Genomic DNA, 14,432 nt, shown 5'->3' on the forward strand with positions numbered 1-14,432 from the left:
GTTCAGGACAAGGGGAATAATGGGGTCCGGGTTCAGGACAAGGGGAATAATGGGGTCCGGGTTTATTTCTCCAAAGTGTATTATCTGGAACTTTTGAACAAATCCACAAGAGCCGTGACGAGGATTCGAACCTACGTCCGAGACCATCCCAGACCCCGCCAAACTCACAACGAAACTACGACGTTGCTACAACGTTCAACGTTGCTACAAGTTTTAAAACCTCCTAACAAGTTATAAAAACCAATACAGCAAGTTGTAACAACGTTCTAATACGTCATAAACACGTAATAAAGTTGTTACATCTTGGCTTAACAAGTTGTAACAAGCGGAAAATAGGGACAGTTACGGTTTGTGTTTCCAGGGACGCTGCCTTAATCGCCTGAGCTACGAATCCTCGTCACGGCCCTTGTGGATTTGTTTATTTGATGTATCACGCAATTGTGATTTCTGTGTGTAATCTGGAACTTTTGTTTATTTGTACTTGTTTTCCATTGCTTCTCAAAGTTGTTTACGAGTTCAATTGCCGCCTTGGTGTTGTCGGCTAGTAGCGGCTTTGATGGGCCCGGTTGGCATATTGTTTGGGTGACATCGTCAGCGTATGTGATGTATTCTCCATGTTGGGGTTGGGGTAGGTCAGCTGTATATATGTTGAATAGAGTGGGGGAGAGGCAGCTTCCTTGTGGTACTCCACTTTTCAGTTCTATTACGTCACCCAAGCAGCTGCCGATGTTTACCCTAGCAGTTGTGTTGTCTACAGCTGCAGAGTGTGGCAGGCAAATCTCAGTGGAAGACCTAGCTCCGATATCTTGTGCAGGCGAGGAGTCACAATAACGTGGCTGAAGTATGTTGACCAGACCACACACTAGAAGGTGAAGGGACGACGACGTTTCGGTCCGTCCTGGACCATTCTCAAGTCGATTAGAACACTGAGTCTACGTATCAAGTCTACTACCACCAGATACGTAGACTTGCGCAACTTCTAGTGTGTGGTCTGGTCACCAATATCTTGTATTTTAGGCCGCTGTTCCAAACTTTGTTGAGGACTTTCGAAACATTTCTGAGCACAATATTGCATTGATTCTTTTTCGACTTGCGCCGGCTATAAGCGGGTAGATCAGGGCTATAGTTGTATGGGGCCCTCTGAGGTGTCTAAACCAGTGTTGCCTGGTGTTATACTTCCCTTCCTCTCCCTTGTACTGGACAAGTTTCTCAGGCGAGGGTAGGAGGCCAGACAGGGGGGGGGGGCAGGCGAGGGTAGGAGGCCAGACAGGGGGGGGGGGGAGACGAGGGTAGGAGGCCAGACAGGGGGGGAGGGAGACAGGAGGCCAGACAGGGGGGGGAGGCGAGGGTAGGAGGCCAGACAGGGGGGGGGGGCAGGCGAGGGTAGGAGGCCAGACAGGGGGGGGGGAGACGAGGGTAGGAGGCCAGACAGGGGGGGAGGGAGACAGGAGGCCAGACAGGGGGGGGAGGCGAGGGTAGGAGGCCAGACAGGGGGGGGGGAGGGAGACAGGAGGCCAGACAGGGAGGGGAGGCGAGGGTAGGAGGCCAGACAGGGAAGGGGGAGGCGAGGGTAGGAGGCCAGACAGGGAGGGGAGGCGAAGGTAGGAGTCCAGACAGGGGGGGGGAGGCGAGGGTAGGAGGCCAGACAGTGGGGGGAGGGAGACAGGAGGCCAGACAGGGAAGGGAGGCGAGGGTAGGAGGCCAGACAGGGGGGAGGGAGACAGGAGGCCAGACAGGGAGGGGAGGCGAGGGTAGGAGGCCAGACAGGGGGGAGGGAGACAGGAGGCCAGACAGGGAGGGGAGGCGAGGGTAGGAGGCCAGACAGGGGGGAGGGAGACAGGAGGCCAGACAGGGGGGGGGAGGCGAGGGTAGGAGGCCAGACAGTGGGGGGAGGGAGACAGGAGGCCAGACAGGGAGGGGAGGCGAGGGTAGGAGGCCAGACAGGGGGGAGGGAGACAGGAGGCCAGACAGGGAGGGGAGGCGAGGGTAGGAGGCCAGACAGGGAAGGGGAGGGTAGGAAGCCAGACAGGGGGGGGAGGCGAGGTAGGAGGCCAGACATGGAAGGGGGAGGGGAGGGGAGGGAGACAGGTGGTGGTGGGGGCACCAGGGGGGGTCCCATCCACCTGGTCCTGTACGTGCCTCAGTTACTGACGAGACGCCACACACACACTAGGGTGCCCAGTGCCCATACTACCTTCCTGCCCCCCCCTCCCCCCCCCCCGCCCCACGTGCCCCCCGCCCCACGTGCCCACCACTCCCAGGAAGGTGCCCCCCCCCCTCCTCTCCCAAGGTGTCCTATGATACCCTGCTACTAGTTAATACTGGAACTCAACATTAATAGAACAGGAATCAAGATTAAAGATAAAACCATGTAAGCAAAAGTTGGCCTACACGAAGTGAGGACATTCCGGCGCCGCAGCACGATCACACAGCGATACAAAGCCCACATTTTTATGTATTTTATTTTTTATACAAGTTGTTACATCCTTGTTCAGTTTATGGGGCCTCGTAGCCTGGTGGATAGCGCGCAGGACTCGTAATTCTGTGGCGCGGGTTCGATTCCCGCACCAGGCAGAAACAAATGGGCAAAGTTTCTTTCACCCTGAATGCCCCTGTTACCTAGCAGTAAATAGGTACCTGGGTGTTAGTCAGCTGTCACGGGCTGCTTCCTGGGGGTGGAGGCCTGGTCAAGGACCGGGCCGCGGGGACACTAAAGCCCCGAAATCAACTCAAGATAACCTCAAGAAGATAGCCACCAGCAGGCGGAGCGTTTCCGGCAAGTCCTTAATCCTAATTTTCACACATACACATCTTCAGGAAGCAGCCGTCTAACTCCCAGGTACCTAGTTACTGCATCAGGGTGAGAGAAACTCTGCCTGTTTGTTTCCGACTCCGCCGGGGATCGAACCCGGACCCTTAGGACTACGAATACTGAGCGCTGTTCACTCATCCGTTAGGCCCCCTTATCTAGAATACCATCAACTACCTTTACATTCCTTAACGAAAACTAATATGCAAAAACTACAAGCAGTGCAGAATATAGCACTAAGGAGAGGAGCACAACACCGTCCACCATATGACCAGACAATCCAGGAGCTCCAGGAGCGCCTAGACACACACCCACTAAACATCAGACTACAGCACCAAGCCCTCGGGGACTTGGTTACCTTGTGTTAGTTCCGGGGCTTAGCGTCCCCGCGGCCCGGTCATCACCCAGGCCTCCTCGTTGCTGGACTGGTCAACCAGGCTGTTGGACGCGGCTGCTCGCAGTCTGATCTATGAGTCACAGCCTGGTTCATCAGGAATCCTTTGGAGGTGTTTATCAAGTTCTCTCTTGAACACTGTGAGGGGTCGGCCAGTTATGTCCCTTATGTGTAGTGGAAGTGTGTTGAACAGTCTCGGGCCTCTGATGTTGATAGTTCTCTCTTGAACACTGTGAGGGGTCGGCCAGTTATGTCCCTTATGTGTAGTGGAAGCGTGTTGAACAGTCTCGGGCCTCTGATGTTGATAGTTCTCTCTTGAACACTATGAGGGGTCGGCCAGTTATGTCCCTTATGTGTAGTGGAAGCGTGTTGAACAGTCTCGGGCCTCTGATGTTGATAGTTCTCTCTTGAACACTGTGAGGGGTCGGCCAGTTATGTCCCTTATGTGTAGTGGAAGCGTGTTGAACAGTCTCGGGCCTCTGATGTTGATAGTTCTCTCTTGAACACTGCGAGGGGTCGGCCAGTTATGTCCCTTATGTGTAGTGGAAGCGTGTTGAACAGTCTCGGGCCTCTGATGTTGATAGTTCTCTCTCAGAGTACCTGTTGCACCTCTGCTTTTCAACGGGGGTATTCTGCACATCCTGCCATGCCTCCTGGTCTCATGTGGTGTTATTTCTGTGTGCAGGTTTGGGACCAGCCCCTCTACTATTTTCCACGTGTAAATTATTATGTATCTCTCCCGCCTGCGCTCAAGAGAATACAGATTTAGGCTCTTTAGTTGGTCCCAATAGTTTAGATGTTTTACTGAGTGGATTCTAGCAGTAAAGGATCTCTGCACGCTCTCCAGGTCAGCAATTTCTCCAGCTTTGAAAGGGGCTGTCATTGTGCAGCAGTACTCCACTCTAGAGAGCACTAGCGTCTTGAAGAGTATCATCATCGGTATAGCATCTCTAGTGTGAAAGGTTCTTGTTATCCAACCTGTCATTTTTCTTGCAGTTGTGACGGCTACTTTATTGTGTTCTTTAAAGGTAAGGTCTTCCGACATGAGTACACCCAAATCCTTTACATTGCTTTTTCGTTCTATGTTATGATTTGACTGCGTTTTTTACGTGGTTTCTATTTTTATATTTTATTTTTTTCCGGACGCGGAAAAGAATACTCATAGAATAAGTGCATGAGCTGGAACTTATCTTCGTTAAATATCATATTTTCTGTAGCCCATTGAAAGACCTGATTTACATCTAATTGGAGGTTTGCCATGTCTTCTATGTTGTCTACTCATGAAAATCCTAGTGTCATCTGCAAAGGATGATACAGTGCTAAAGGTTGTGTCCTTGTCTATGGCCGATATGAGGATGAGAAAAAGTACTGGAGCAAGCACAGTACCCTCGGGGACTGAGCTCTTTACGGTTGATAGACCGGATTTTATTTTGTTGACTATTACACATTGGGTTCTGTTAGCCAGGAAATTGTAGATCCATCTGCCTATTTTTCTGGTAATTCCTTTTGAATGCATTTTATATACAATAACACCATGGTCACATTTATCAAAGGCTTTTGCGAAATCTGTGTAAATTACATCAGCGTTTTGTTTGTCTTCTATAGCATCTAATGCCATATCATAGTGGTCCAGCAACTGCGACAGGCAAGAGCGCCCTGTTCTGAAACCATGTTGTCCGGGGTTATGGAGATGCTGTGATTCCATGTATTTTGTGATCTTACTTCTTAGCACTCTCTCAAAGATTTTTATGATGTGTGACGTTAGTGCTATCGGTCTGTAATTTTTTGCCTCTGCCTTATTTCCTCATTTATGGAGTGGTGCTATCTCTGCTGTTTTTAGTATGTCAGGGATAACGCCAGTATCTAGGCTTTGTCTCCACAGAATGTGAAGGGCCTGCGATAGTGGTTTTTGTTACAGTTCTTGATGACTATATAGAGTTCCAAGAGTCTGGGCCTGGTGCAGAGTGCATAGGCATACTGTCTATGGCTTTTTCAAAATCCAGTGGGGATAGAATGACGTCTGATATATGATTTGATGTTGGTATCACGTCCATGAAAAATTAATTTGGGTTATCAATCTTTAGTGTGTTTAGTGACTCGCTGAAAACAGAGTCGTACTGCTTCCTAAGTAGCTCGCTCATTTCTTTGTTGTCATCGGTGAAAGTTCCATCTCCCTTTCGCAGGGGCCCGATACTAGATGTGTTTTTTTTTATCTAGATTTTGCATGGGAGGAAAAATATTTCGGATTTCTCTCTAGACGAGCCGTCCGCCACCCTCGGGAATGCTCCCCCCCCCAGTAGGCGGTCACCTACCCCCACTAATAAATTAGGGTAAGTTACCCCTGGTGTCGCCCCATATAGCGCGGGAGGAAGGCCAGGCCGCCTCACCCGGCTATTAGCGTCGGGCCGGGATGATGAACCCATTTGATAGAGTGGGACCTATTTTGTTACTGCTCAAGTAGCCTATTCTTATGTAGAATGGTGTGTTTGATTTGTGTTAAGCGTTAAAGGGCTATGAACCGCGGTGTTACAACCGTTCTACGGGTCACACTCGCAAATTCTTAAATAGTCATTATTTTGGAAAAGTTTAGTAATTAAATATTTGTTCTTCCTTAAACGTGACGGTTTATGTATAAAATGTTAACCAGCATATATACATTCCCTGCTACAGTATACAGTGTTAGAGAGCTAACACTGCTATATAGTTCTAAATGAAGATAGTTAACACTGATAGTTCTCTCTTGAACACTGAGGAGTCGGCCAGTTATGTCCCTTCTGTGTAGTGGAAGCGTGTTGAACAGTCTCGGGCCTCTGATGTTGATAGTTCTCTCTCAGAGTACCTGTTGCACCTCTGCTTTTCAACGGGGGTATTCTGCACATCCTGCCATGCCTCCTGGTCTCATGTAGTGTTATTTCTGTGTGCAGGTTTGGGACCAGCCCCTCTACTATTTTCCACGTGTAAATTATTATGCATCTCTCCCGCCTGCGCTCAAGAAAATACAGATTTTGGCTCTTTAGTCGGTCCCAATAGTTTAGATGTTTTACTGAGTGGATTCTAGCAGTAAAAGATCTCTGCACGCTCTCCAGGTCAGCAATTTCTCCAGCTTTGAAAGGGGCTGTCATTGTGCAGCAGTACTCCACTCTAGAGAGCACTAGCGTCTTGAAGAGTATCATCATCGGTATAGCATCTCTAGTGTGAAAAGTTCTTGTTATCCAACCTGTCATTTTTCTTGCAGTTGTGACGGCTACTTTATTGTGTTCTTTAAAGGTAAGGTCTTCCGACATGAGTACTCCCAAATCATGTACATTGACTTTTTCATTCTATGTTATGATTTGACTGTACGTGGTTTCCGTTTTTATATTTTCATTTTTTCCGTAGCGCATGAGCTGGAACTTATCCTCGTTAAACACCATATTTTCTGTAGCCCATAGAAAGACCTGATTTTTATCTTGGTAATGAAAATAATGCATTTTTACAAAAATCTTATTTGTCTCAAGTATTTTCTAACGAGTATATATTTCTCAAGAGTGTGTGTAAATATTATTGCACAATCTATATAATTAATATTTATATATTTATTTACTTGGTTGAAAGTGACTGTATTGCTCTCACTATTATCATTTGATTTGTTGATTTTGATGTCGAGACATTTGATGCATGTGATAATGATCTTTGTATGAGTGTAGAGTCGCGTGATCAACCAACATTCATAGTCAGTCTGGGTTTTAGGAGAATAAAACACAATAAGAATGACTTATGACGTATTGATAATAATAATAATGGTAATGTTTAATTAGGAAAAAGTACATACATACAAAATGAGTTACAAACAGAATTTTGGATTTGTGCGCAACTTGTTGAAAAATGTGCACATTCCTGCCCGTAACATCTTCAGGTGAGATATAGTGTTTAGCATCCATGATTTTTGATGTGTGTATTTGTGTAGGTGATTAAATATGTATATATGTATGTACATGTATGTGTATATGTATGTACATGTATGTACATGTATGTGTATATGTATATATAACATTAATAATTGTGTAACTAGCGTCAAAAATTTTTATTTGCTTAACTAAACGAACTAGAGTGTTCAGTTTCTGACCCGAAGGCACTACGGGCTCACTATAGCCCGTGCTACTTGGAACTTTGTTCCAGGTAGCAAATCTTTAACAACAACAATAATCCTGAACCGATTGTGTGCCTCTGTAACCCTTTACACCACCGTCCACGGGATGGGTATGGGGTGAATAATAAAGAAGAAATTGAATTGATGCGGGGATACATACAATGATAGAGGTGACGGGGATACATACAATGACAGAGGTGACATGGGGATACATACAATGACAGAGGTGACATGGGCATACATACAATGACAGAGGTGACATGGGGATACATACAATGATAGAGGTGACGGGAATACATACAATAATAGAGGTGACATGGGGATACATACAATGACAGAGGTGACATGGGGATACATACAATGATAGAGGTGACGGGAATACATACAATAATAGAGGTGACATGGGGATACATACAATAATAGAGGTGACGGGGATGCATACAATGATAGAGGTGACATGGGGATACATACAATGATACAGGTGACATGGGGATACATACAATAATAGAGGTGACGGGGATACATACAATAATAGAGGTGACAGGGATACATACAATGATACAGGTGACATGGGGATACATACAATAATAGAGGTGACAGGGATACATACAATGATACAGGTGACATGGGGATACATACAATGGTTTCCTCTATGACTGCTGACTGAGCAGGTTAAGTTCACAGTTATTTTATATACATTTTCTTATACATTTATGAACGTGGTGTCGATACTTTAAATGTTGCAGATTTTGACATATGAATAAAAGCTTTATAGTGTAATGTTACCTGTTTCACCTCAACAAGAGGCTGTAGGGTGAGCAACGTGTTACATCTATCTACATCAACATTTTTAATGAGCATACGAATCTGTAGATAATCTACTCGCTCCTGTAGGAGAATGTTGATTACTGATGAAGATAATGTTGTGTATCTATCACTGTGTTAAGTCTGGTGTGCCGATGTCTGCCTCATGTCCAATAAAATGACTTAACGAGCACCTACAGCACACTCTCATTGGTTATAATGGAACCTGTCATCCAACAATGATAGTACAGTACTCTACTATTCCTAGAACCTATAAAATTAAACTGTTGCACTCTGAAAGTTCACATTTTGTACTGTCAATGTTGCAGAGAATGACGACAACAACCAAACCTAAACTTCCCCAGATCTGTACATATTTAGGCCTATTATGACATATTTGGCCTAAGATTGGTTATTTAGGCATATGATAGTATACATCCTAAATTAACCTATTCACATTTCTGGCATGATATTTGGAGTGTTCCAATAATAATATACGTCAACTTTTCGGTACAACAGTACATTTCTGTACATTTGACCAATTTCAATGCCATGAATTTTAGAGGATGTATTGAAATAGTGGGATGTAGGCACAACATAGGTCTATTGCACCTAGCCTCACCATAGGTCTACCTCCTCCCATGGTAACTAACCCACATTAACCTGTCCAATAACTCAGTCATATACTGTATGGACTAACAACTGCAAAAAGCCACTAATAATGTTTTATCTTGTTTCTTTACAGAAATTGTGCAAGGTGAGCGTGGAGCTTTGTTAACCCCTGCTAGCGTGTGGCTGCTTCCAAGCTGGCTTGCTGTGCTGATCCTGTCTAACCCCCAACTGCTGTTGCTGTTGCACCGACATCACATACCACCCCCCCCCCCTCCTGGTTTCATCCCAACCCCACCCTCACTCTGCCTCACCTCATCTTCACAGCTTCCTTTACCCTGTCCTCATATCTCAGATCCTTGTCCCCATGTCCTTTCCAAGTGCTATAGCTATACTGGCGTTGCACTTTCTCCTCGTAATTACCTTACCTTCCCTGCCCTAATGTCACCTTACCTTCCCGGCCTCTACATAAAAAGCTTTCTCTAACAATCTTGAAAATAATGCAAAAGTCCTGGTATAAGTATTAATTCCAACATGTTCCTTTATATATATATATATATATATATATATATATATATATATATATATATATATATATATATATATATATATATATGTGTGTGTGTGTATATATCACGAAAGTAAACACGTGATTAAAAATGTGACAATGTCAGACCACGGAGGAAAAATGAAACAGGAATTTCCTTAAGTACTTTCGTATATTAATACATCTTCAGAAGGACTCCTTCTGAAGATGTATTAATATACGACAGTACTTAAGGAAATTCCTGTTTCATTTTTCCTCCGTGGTCTGACATTGTCATATATATATATATATATATATATATATATATATATATATATATATATATGTCGTACCTAGTAGCCAGAACTCACTTCTCAGCCTACTATTCAAGGCCCGATTTGCCTAATAAGCCAAGTTTTCCTGAATTAATATATTTACTATAATTTTTTTCTTATGAAATGATAAAGCAACCCTTTTCTCTATGTATGAGGTCAATTTTTTTTTATTGGAGTTAAAATTAACGTAGATATATGACCGAACCTAACCAACCCTACCTAACCTAACCTAACCTATACTTATACGTAAGGTTAGGTTAGGTAGCCAAAAAAAGCTAGGTTAGGTTAGGTTAGGTAGGTTAGGTAGACGAAAAAACATTAATTCATGAAAACTTGGCTTATTAGGCAAATCGGGCCTTGAATAGTAGGCTGAGAAGTGCGTTCTGGCTATTAGGTACGACATATATATATATATATATATATATATATATATATATATATATATATATATATATATATATATCTATCGTAATGGCTGTGATGTATGCAATAGTTCTTGTATGATTCAAATATGTATTTCAGGCCCGCCCCTCAATCCAACTGTATAATATGTAGTCTTTTACGACTTTAAGAGAAAATCTGAATAAATAAGAATGTTAAGACCAGAATATAAAACTAAAAGAATGCAATATGAGAAAAAGTGTGGTCACACTTAAGAAGCTAACACACTTTATCTAATCACACCATGAACAATGGAACTCACATGTTCTCACATGTTATGTGAGGAAACTACTTCACTTATTCCTTGTTCAGTGGTATTGTCACTACATCACTAAGCAGTGATGTAGTGGCAACATCACTACTCACCACCACACACCAACACCTCCACTCACTACTACCACCAGCACTACTCACCACCACACACCAACACCTCCACTCACTACTCACCACCACACACCAACACCACTACTCACCCCCACACACCAACACCACAACTCACCAACACCACAACTCACCACCACACACCAACACCACAACTCACCAACACCACTACTCACCAACACCACTACTCACGCCCACACACCAACACCACAACTCACCAACACCACAACTCACCACCACACACCAACACCACTATTCAACACTACTCACCCACACACACCAACACCACAACTCACCAACACCACAACTCACCACCACACACCAACACCACAACTCACCACCACACACCAACACCACAACTCACCACCACACACCAACACCACAACTCACCACCACACACCAACACCACAACTCACCACCACACACCAACACCACTACTCACCAACACCACAACTCACCAACACCACAACTCACCACCACACACCAACACCACAACTCACCAACACCACTACTCACCCCCACACACCAACACCACAACTCACCAACACCACTACTCACCCCCACACACCAACACCACTACTCACCAACACCACTACTCACCCCCACACACCAACACCACAACTCACCACCACCACAACTCACCAACACACACCAACACCACTACTCACCAACACCACTACTCACCAACACCACTACTCACCACTACTCACCAACACCACTACTCACCACCACACACCAACGCCTCCACTCACTACTACCACCACCCCCACACACCAACACCACTACTAACCAACACCACTACTCACCACCACACACCAACACCACTACTAACCAACACCACTACTAACCAACACCACTACTCACCACCACACACCAACACCACCACACACCAACACCACCACACACCAATGTGTGTCAATGAGAAATGTCACAAGTGGAGTACCACAGGGTTCAGTTCTTGCACCAGTGATGTTTATTGTGTACATAAATGATCTACCAGTTGGTATACAGAATTATATGAACATGTTTGCTGATGATGCTAAGATAATAGGAAGGATAAGAAATTTAGATGATTGTCATGCCCTTCAAGAAGACCTGGACAAAATAAGTATATGGAGCACCACTTGGGAAATGGAATTTAATGTTAATAAATGTCATGTTATGGAATGTGGAATAGGAGAACATAGACCCCACACAACCTATATATTATGTGAGAAATCTTTTAAGAATTCTGATAAAGAAAGAGATCTAGGGGTAGTTCTAGATAGAAAGCTATCACCTGAGGACCACATAAAGAATATTGTGCAAGGAGCCTATGCTATGCTTTCTAACTTCAGAATTGCATTTAAATACATGGATGGCGATATACTAAAGAAATTGTTCATGACTTTTGTTAGGCCAAAGCTAGAATATGCAGCTGTTGTGTGGTGCCCATATCTTAAGAAGCACATCAACAAACTGGAAAAGGTGCAAAGACATGCTACTAAGTGGCTCCCAGAACTGAAGGGTAAGAACTACGAGGAGAGGTTAGAAGCATTAAACATGCCAAAACTAGAAGACAGAAGAAAAAGAGGTGATATGATCACTACATACAAAATAGTAACAGGAATTGATAAAATCGACAGGGAAGATTTCCTGAAACCTGGCACTTCAAGAACAAGAGGTCATAGATTTAAACTAGCTAAACACAGATGCCGAAGAAATATAAGAAAATTCACCTTCGCAAATAGAGTGGTAGACGGTTGGAACAAGTTAAGTGAGAAGGTGGTGGAGGCCAAGACCGTCAGTAGTTTCAAAGCGTTATATGACAAAGAGTGCTGGGAAGACGGGACACCACGAGCGTAGCTCTCATCCTGTAACTACACTTAGGTAATTACACCAACACCACCACACACCAACACCACTACTCACCAACACCACAACTCACCACCACACACCAACACCACCACACATCAACACCACAACTCACCAACACCACTACTCACCACCACACACCAACACCACACACCAACACCACACACCAACACCACACACCAACACCACAACTCACCACCCACACACCAACACCACTACTCACCAACACCACAACTCACCACCACACACCAACACCACCACACACCAACACCACAATTCACCAACACCACAACTCACCACTACTAACCAACACCACTACTCACCACCACACACCAACAACACCACACACCAACACCACAACTCACCACCACACACCAACACCACACACCAACACAGTAAAATGATAACAACAAGCTCAAACCTTCAAAAGACTTTACAAGCTGCTGTTAATAATAAAGATTTATTCTGCCAAATCTTACCAAAATTGTATATTATTTATATTTTTACGACGTGAAGCTCATTGTGTAACATGTTCAGTAATGAAGCATCCATCATTCTTAAGATTTACGACGTACCTGTGAAGCTGTGATTAGTCTTAGCCCGATTGTTTAGTTTGTGCTTGCTTCTTAAGTTATCTTCCTAGACAGCAACCACACAGATGTAGGGACTAAGCAGAATGTAAAGAGAAACAGTCAAACAAAATCAAGTCCAAGTGCAGTGAAAGGCTGTGTACCTCAGAGGGCACAGTCCTTGCACTACTGCTCCTCAGAGGGCACAGTCCTTGCACTACTGCTCCTCAGAGGGCACAGTCCTTGCACTACTGCTCCTCAGAGGGCACAGTCCTTGCACTACTGCTCCTCAGAGGGCACAGTCCTTGCACTACTGCTCCTCAGAGGGCACAGTCCTTGCACTACTGCTCCTCAGAGGGCACAGTCCTTGCACTACTGCTCCTCAGAGGGCACAGTCCTTGCACTACTGCTCCTCAGAGGGCACAGTCCTTGCACTACTGCTCCTCAGAGGGCACAGTCCTTGCACTACTGCTTTATCTCATTCTCATATCAGATATAGACAAAAATACTAGTCACAGCTTTATGCCATCCTTTACAGATGATACAAAAATCCAGCCCATTCTCGCAAGCTTCCCAACATCAAGAAACTGTCAAATTAAAGTGCCCTAACCTAACCTATCAGACACCCAACGATTTCTGGGATTTTCCTGGCAAAGTTAGCAACATATGATGAGAAGAAGGCATTAAATTCAGTTGCTCTATTATATTCTCATATCAAATATAGACAGAAATACAAGTCACAGCTTTGTGTCATCTTTTGCAAATGACACAAAAATCAGCATGAAAATTAATTCTATAGAAGGCATTGGAAAACTACTAGCCTATATTAATCAAGTTCTCAATTGGGTAGCAGAAAAAAACATGTTTAACAGTGATAAATGTCAGGTACTGTACTTAGATATGGTAAAAATGAAGACCTTAAACAAAATACAAGGTACAAAACACAATAAAATCTACCCATAGTAGGAAAGCATCATGTAAAGCATCTGGGAACATGATGTCTGATGATCTAACGTTTATGGAGAATAACCAAGCAAATCACTTGTGCTGACCCGTCTTGAGTACTGCTCAATACTCACTCACCTTCAGAGCGGGAAAGATTGCTGAAACAGACGAAATATTGAAGTACAGAGAACATATACGACACACAGTCGTGATAAAGCACCTAAACTATTGGAATCGTCTCAAAGCTCTCTAGAAAGGTGACGAGAGAGGCATTGAATAATACTAATATAAACAAAAGGACATCGGTGAAACAGAAGAATACAAAATACTTTTTCTTCTATGCAAAATCTAGAACAAAAACTACATCCAACACTGGGTCCTTGTGACTAGAGATTCTGTTTCTCGTGCCTCATAGTCCATCCTGAGGTAGAGTTTTCTTGTTCTTCCTGACCAGCAAGGCTGTTGTTACTTGTACCATACACTACAGCATTGGTTGTTAACAGGCTCTGATGAAAGAAAACATTCCTATGGTTTCCCATTTTGAGGACAAAAAGTCTGTTAGGGTAATCAGGTCTGCCAGCGACTGATCCTCTCCAGGATGCAACCTGCAACAGTTGCTTAATTCCCAGGGATTAT

General features: G+C 44.2%; 1 protein-coding gene across 1 annotated transcript in view; it reads left to right on the plus strand.

Moving 5' to 3' along the window:
* LOC123757427 (secreted frizzled-related protein 5) overlaps positions 1-14,432 on the plus strand; it is a 159,768-nt gene that overhangs the window by 131,203 nt on the left and 14,133 nt on the right. Inside the window, 1 exon segment of the mRNA XM_045740994.2 lies at positions 8,882-8,893. Within this exon segment, the coding sequence (XP_045596950.1) occupies positions 8,882-8,893 (12 nt within the window).

The sequence above is a fragment of the Procambarus clarkii genome, chromosome 19, assembly GCF_040958095.1.
Source record: "Procambarus clarkii isolate CNS0578487 chromosome 19, FALCON_Pclarkii_2.0, whole genome shotgun sequence".
NCBI classification, from domain to species: domain Eukaryota; kingdom Metazoa; phylum Arthropoda; class Malacostraca; order Decapoda; family Cambaridae; genus Procambarus; species Procambarus clarkii.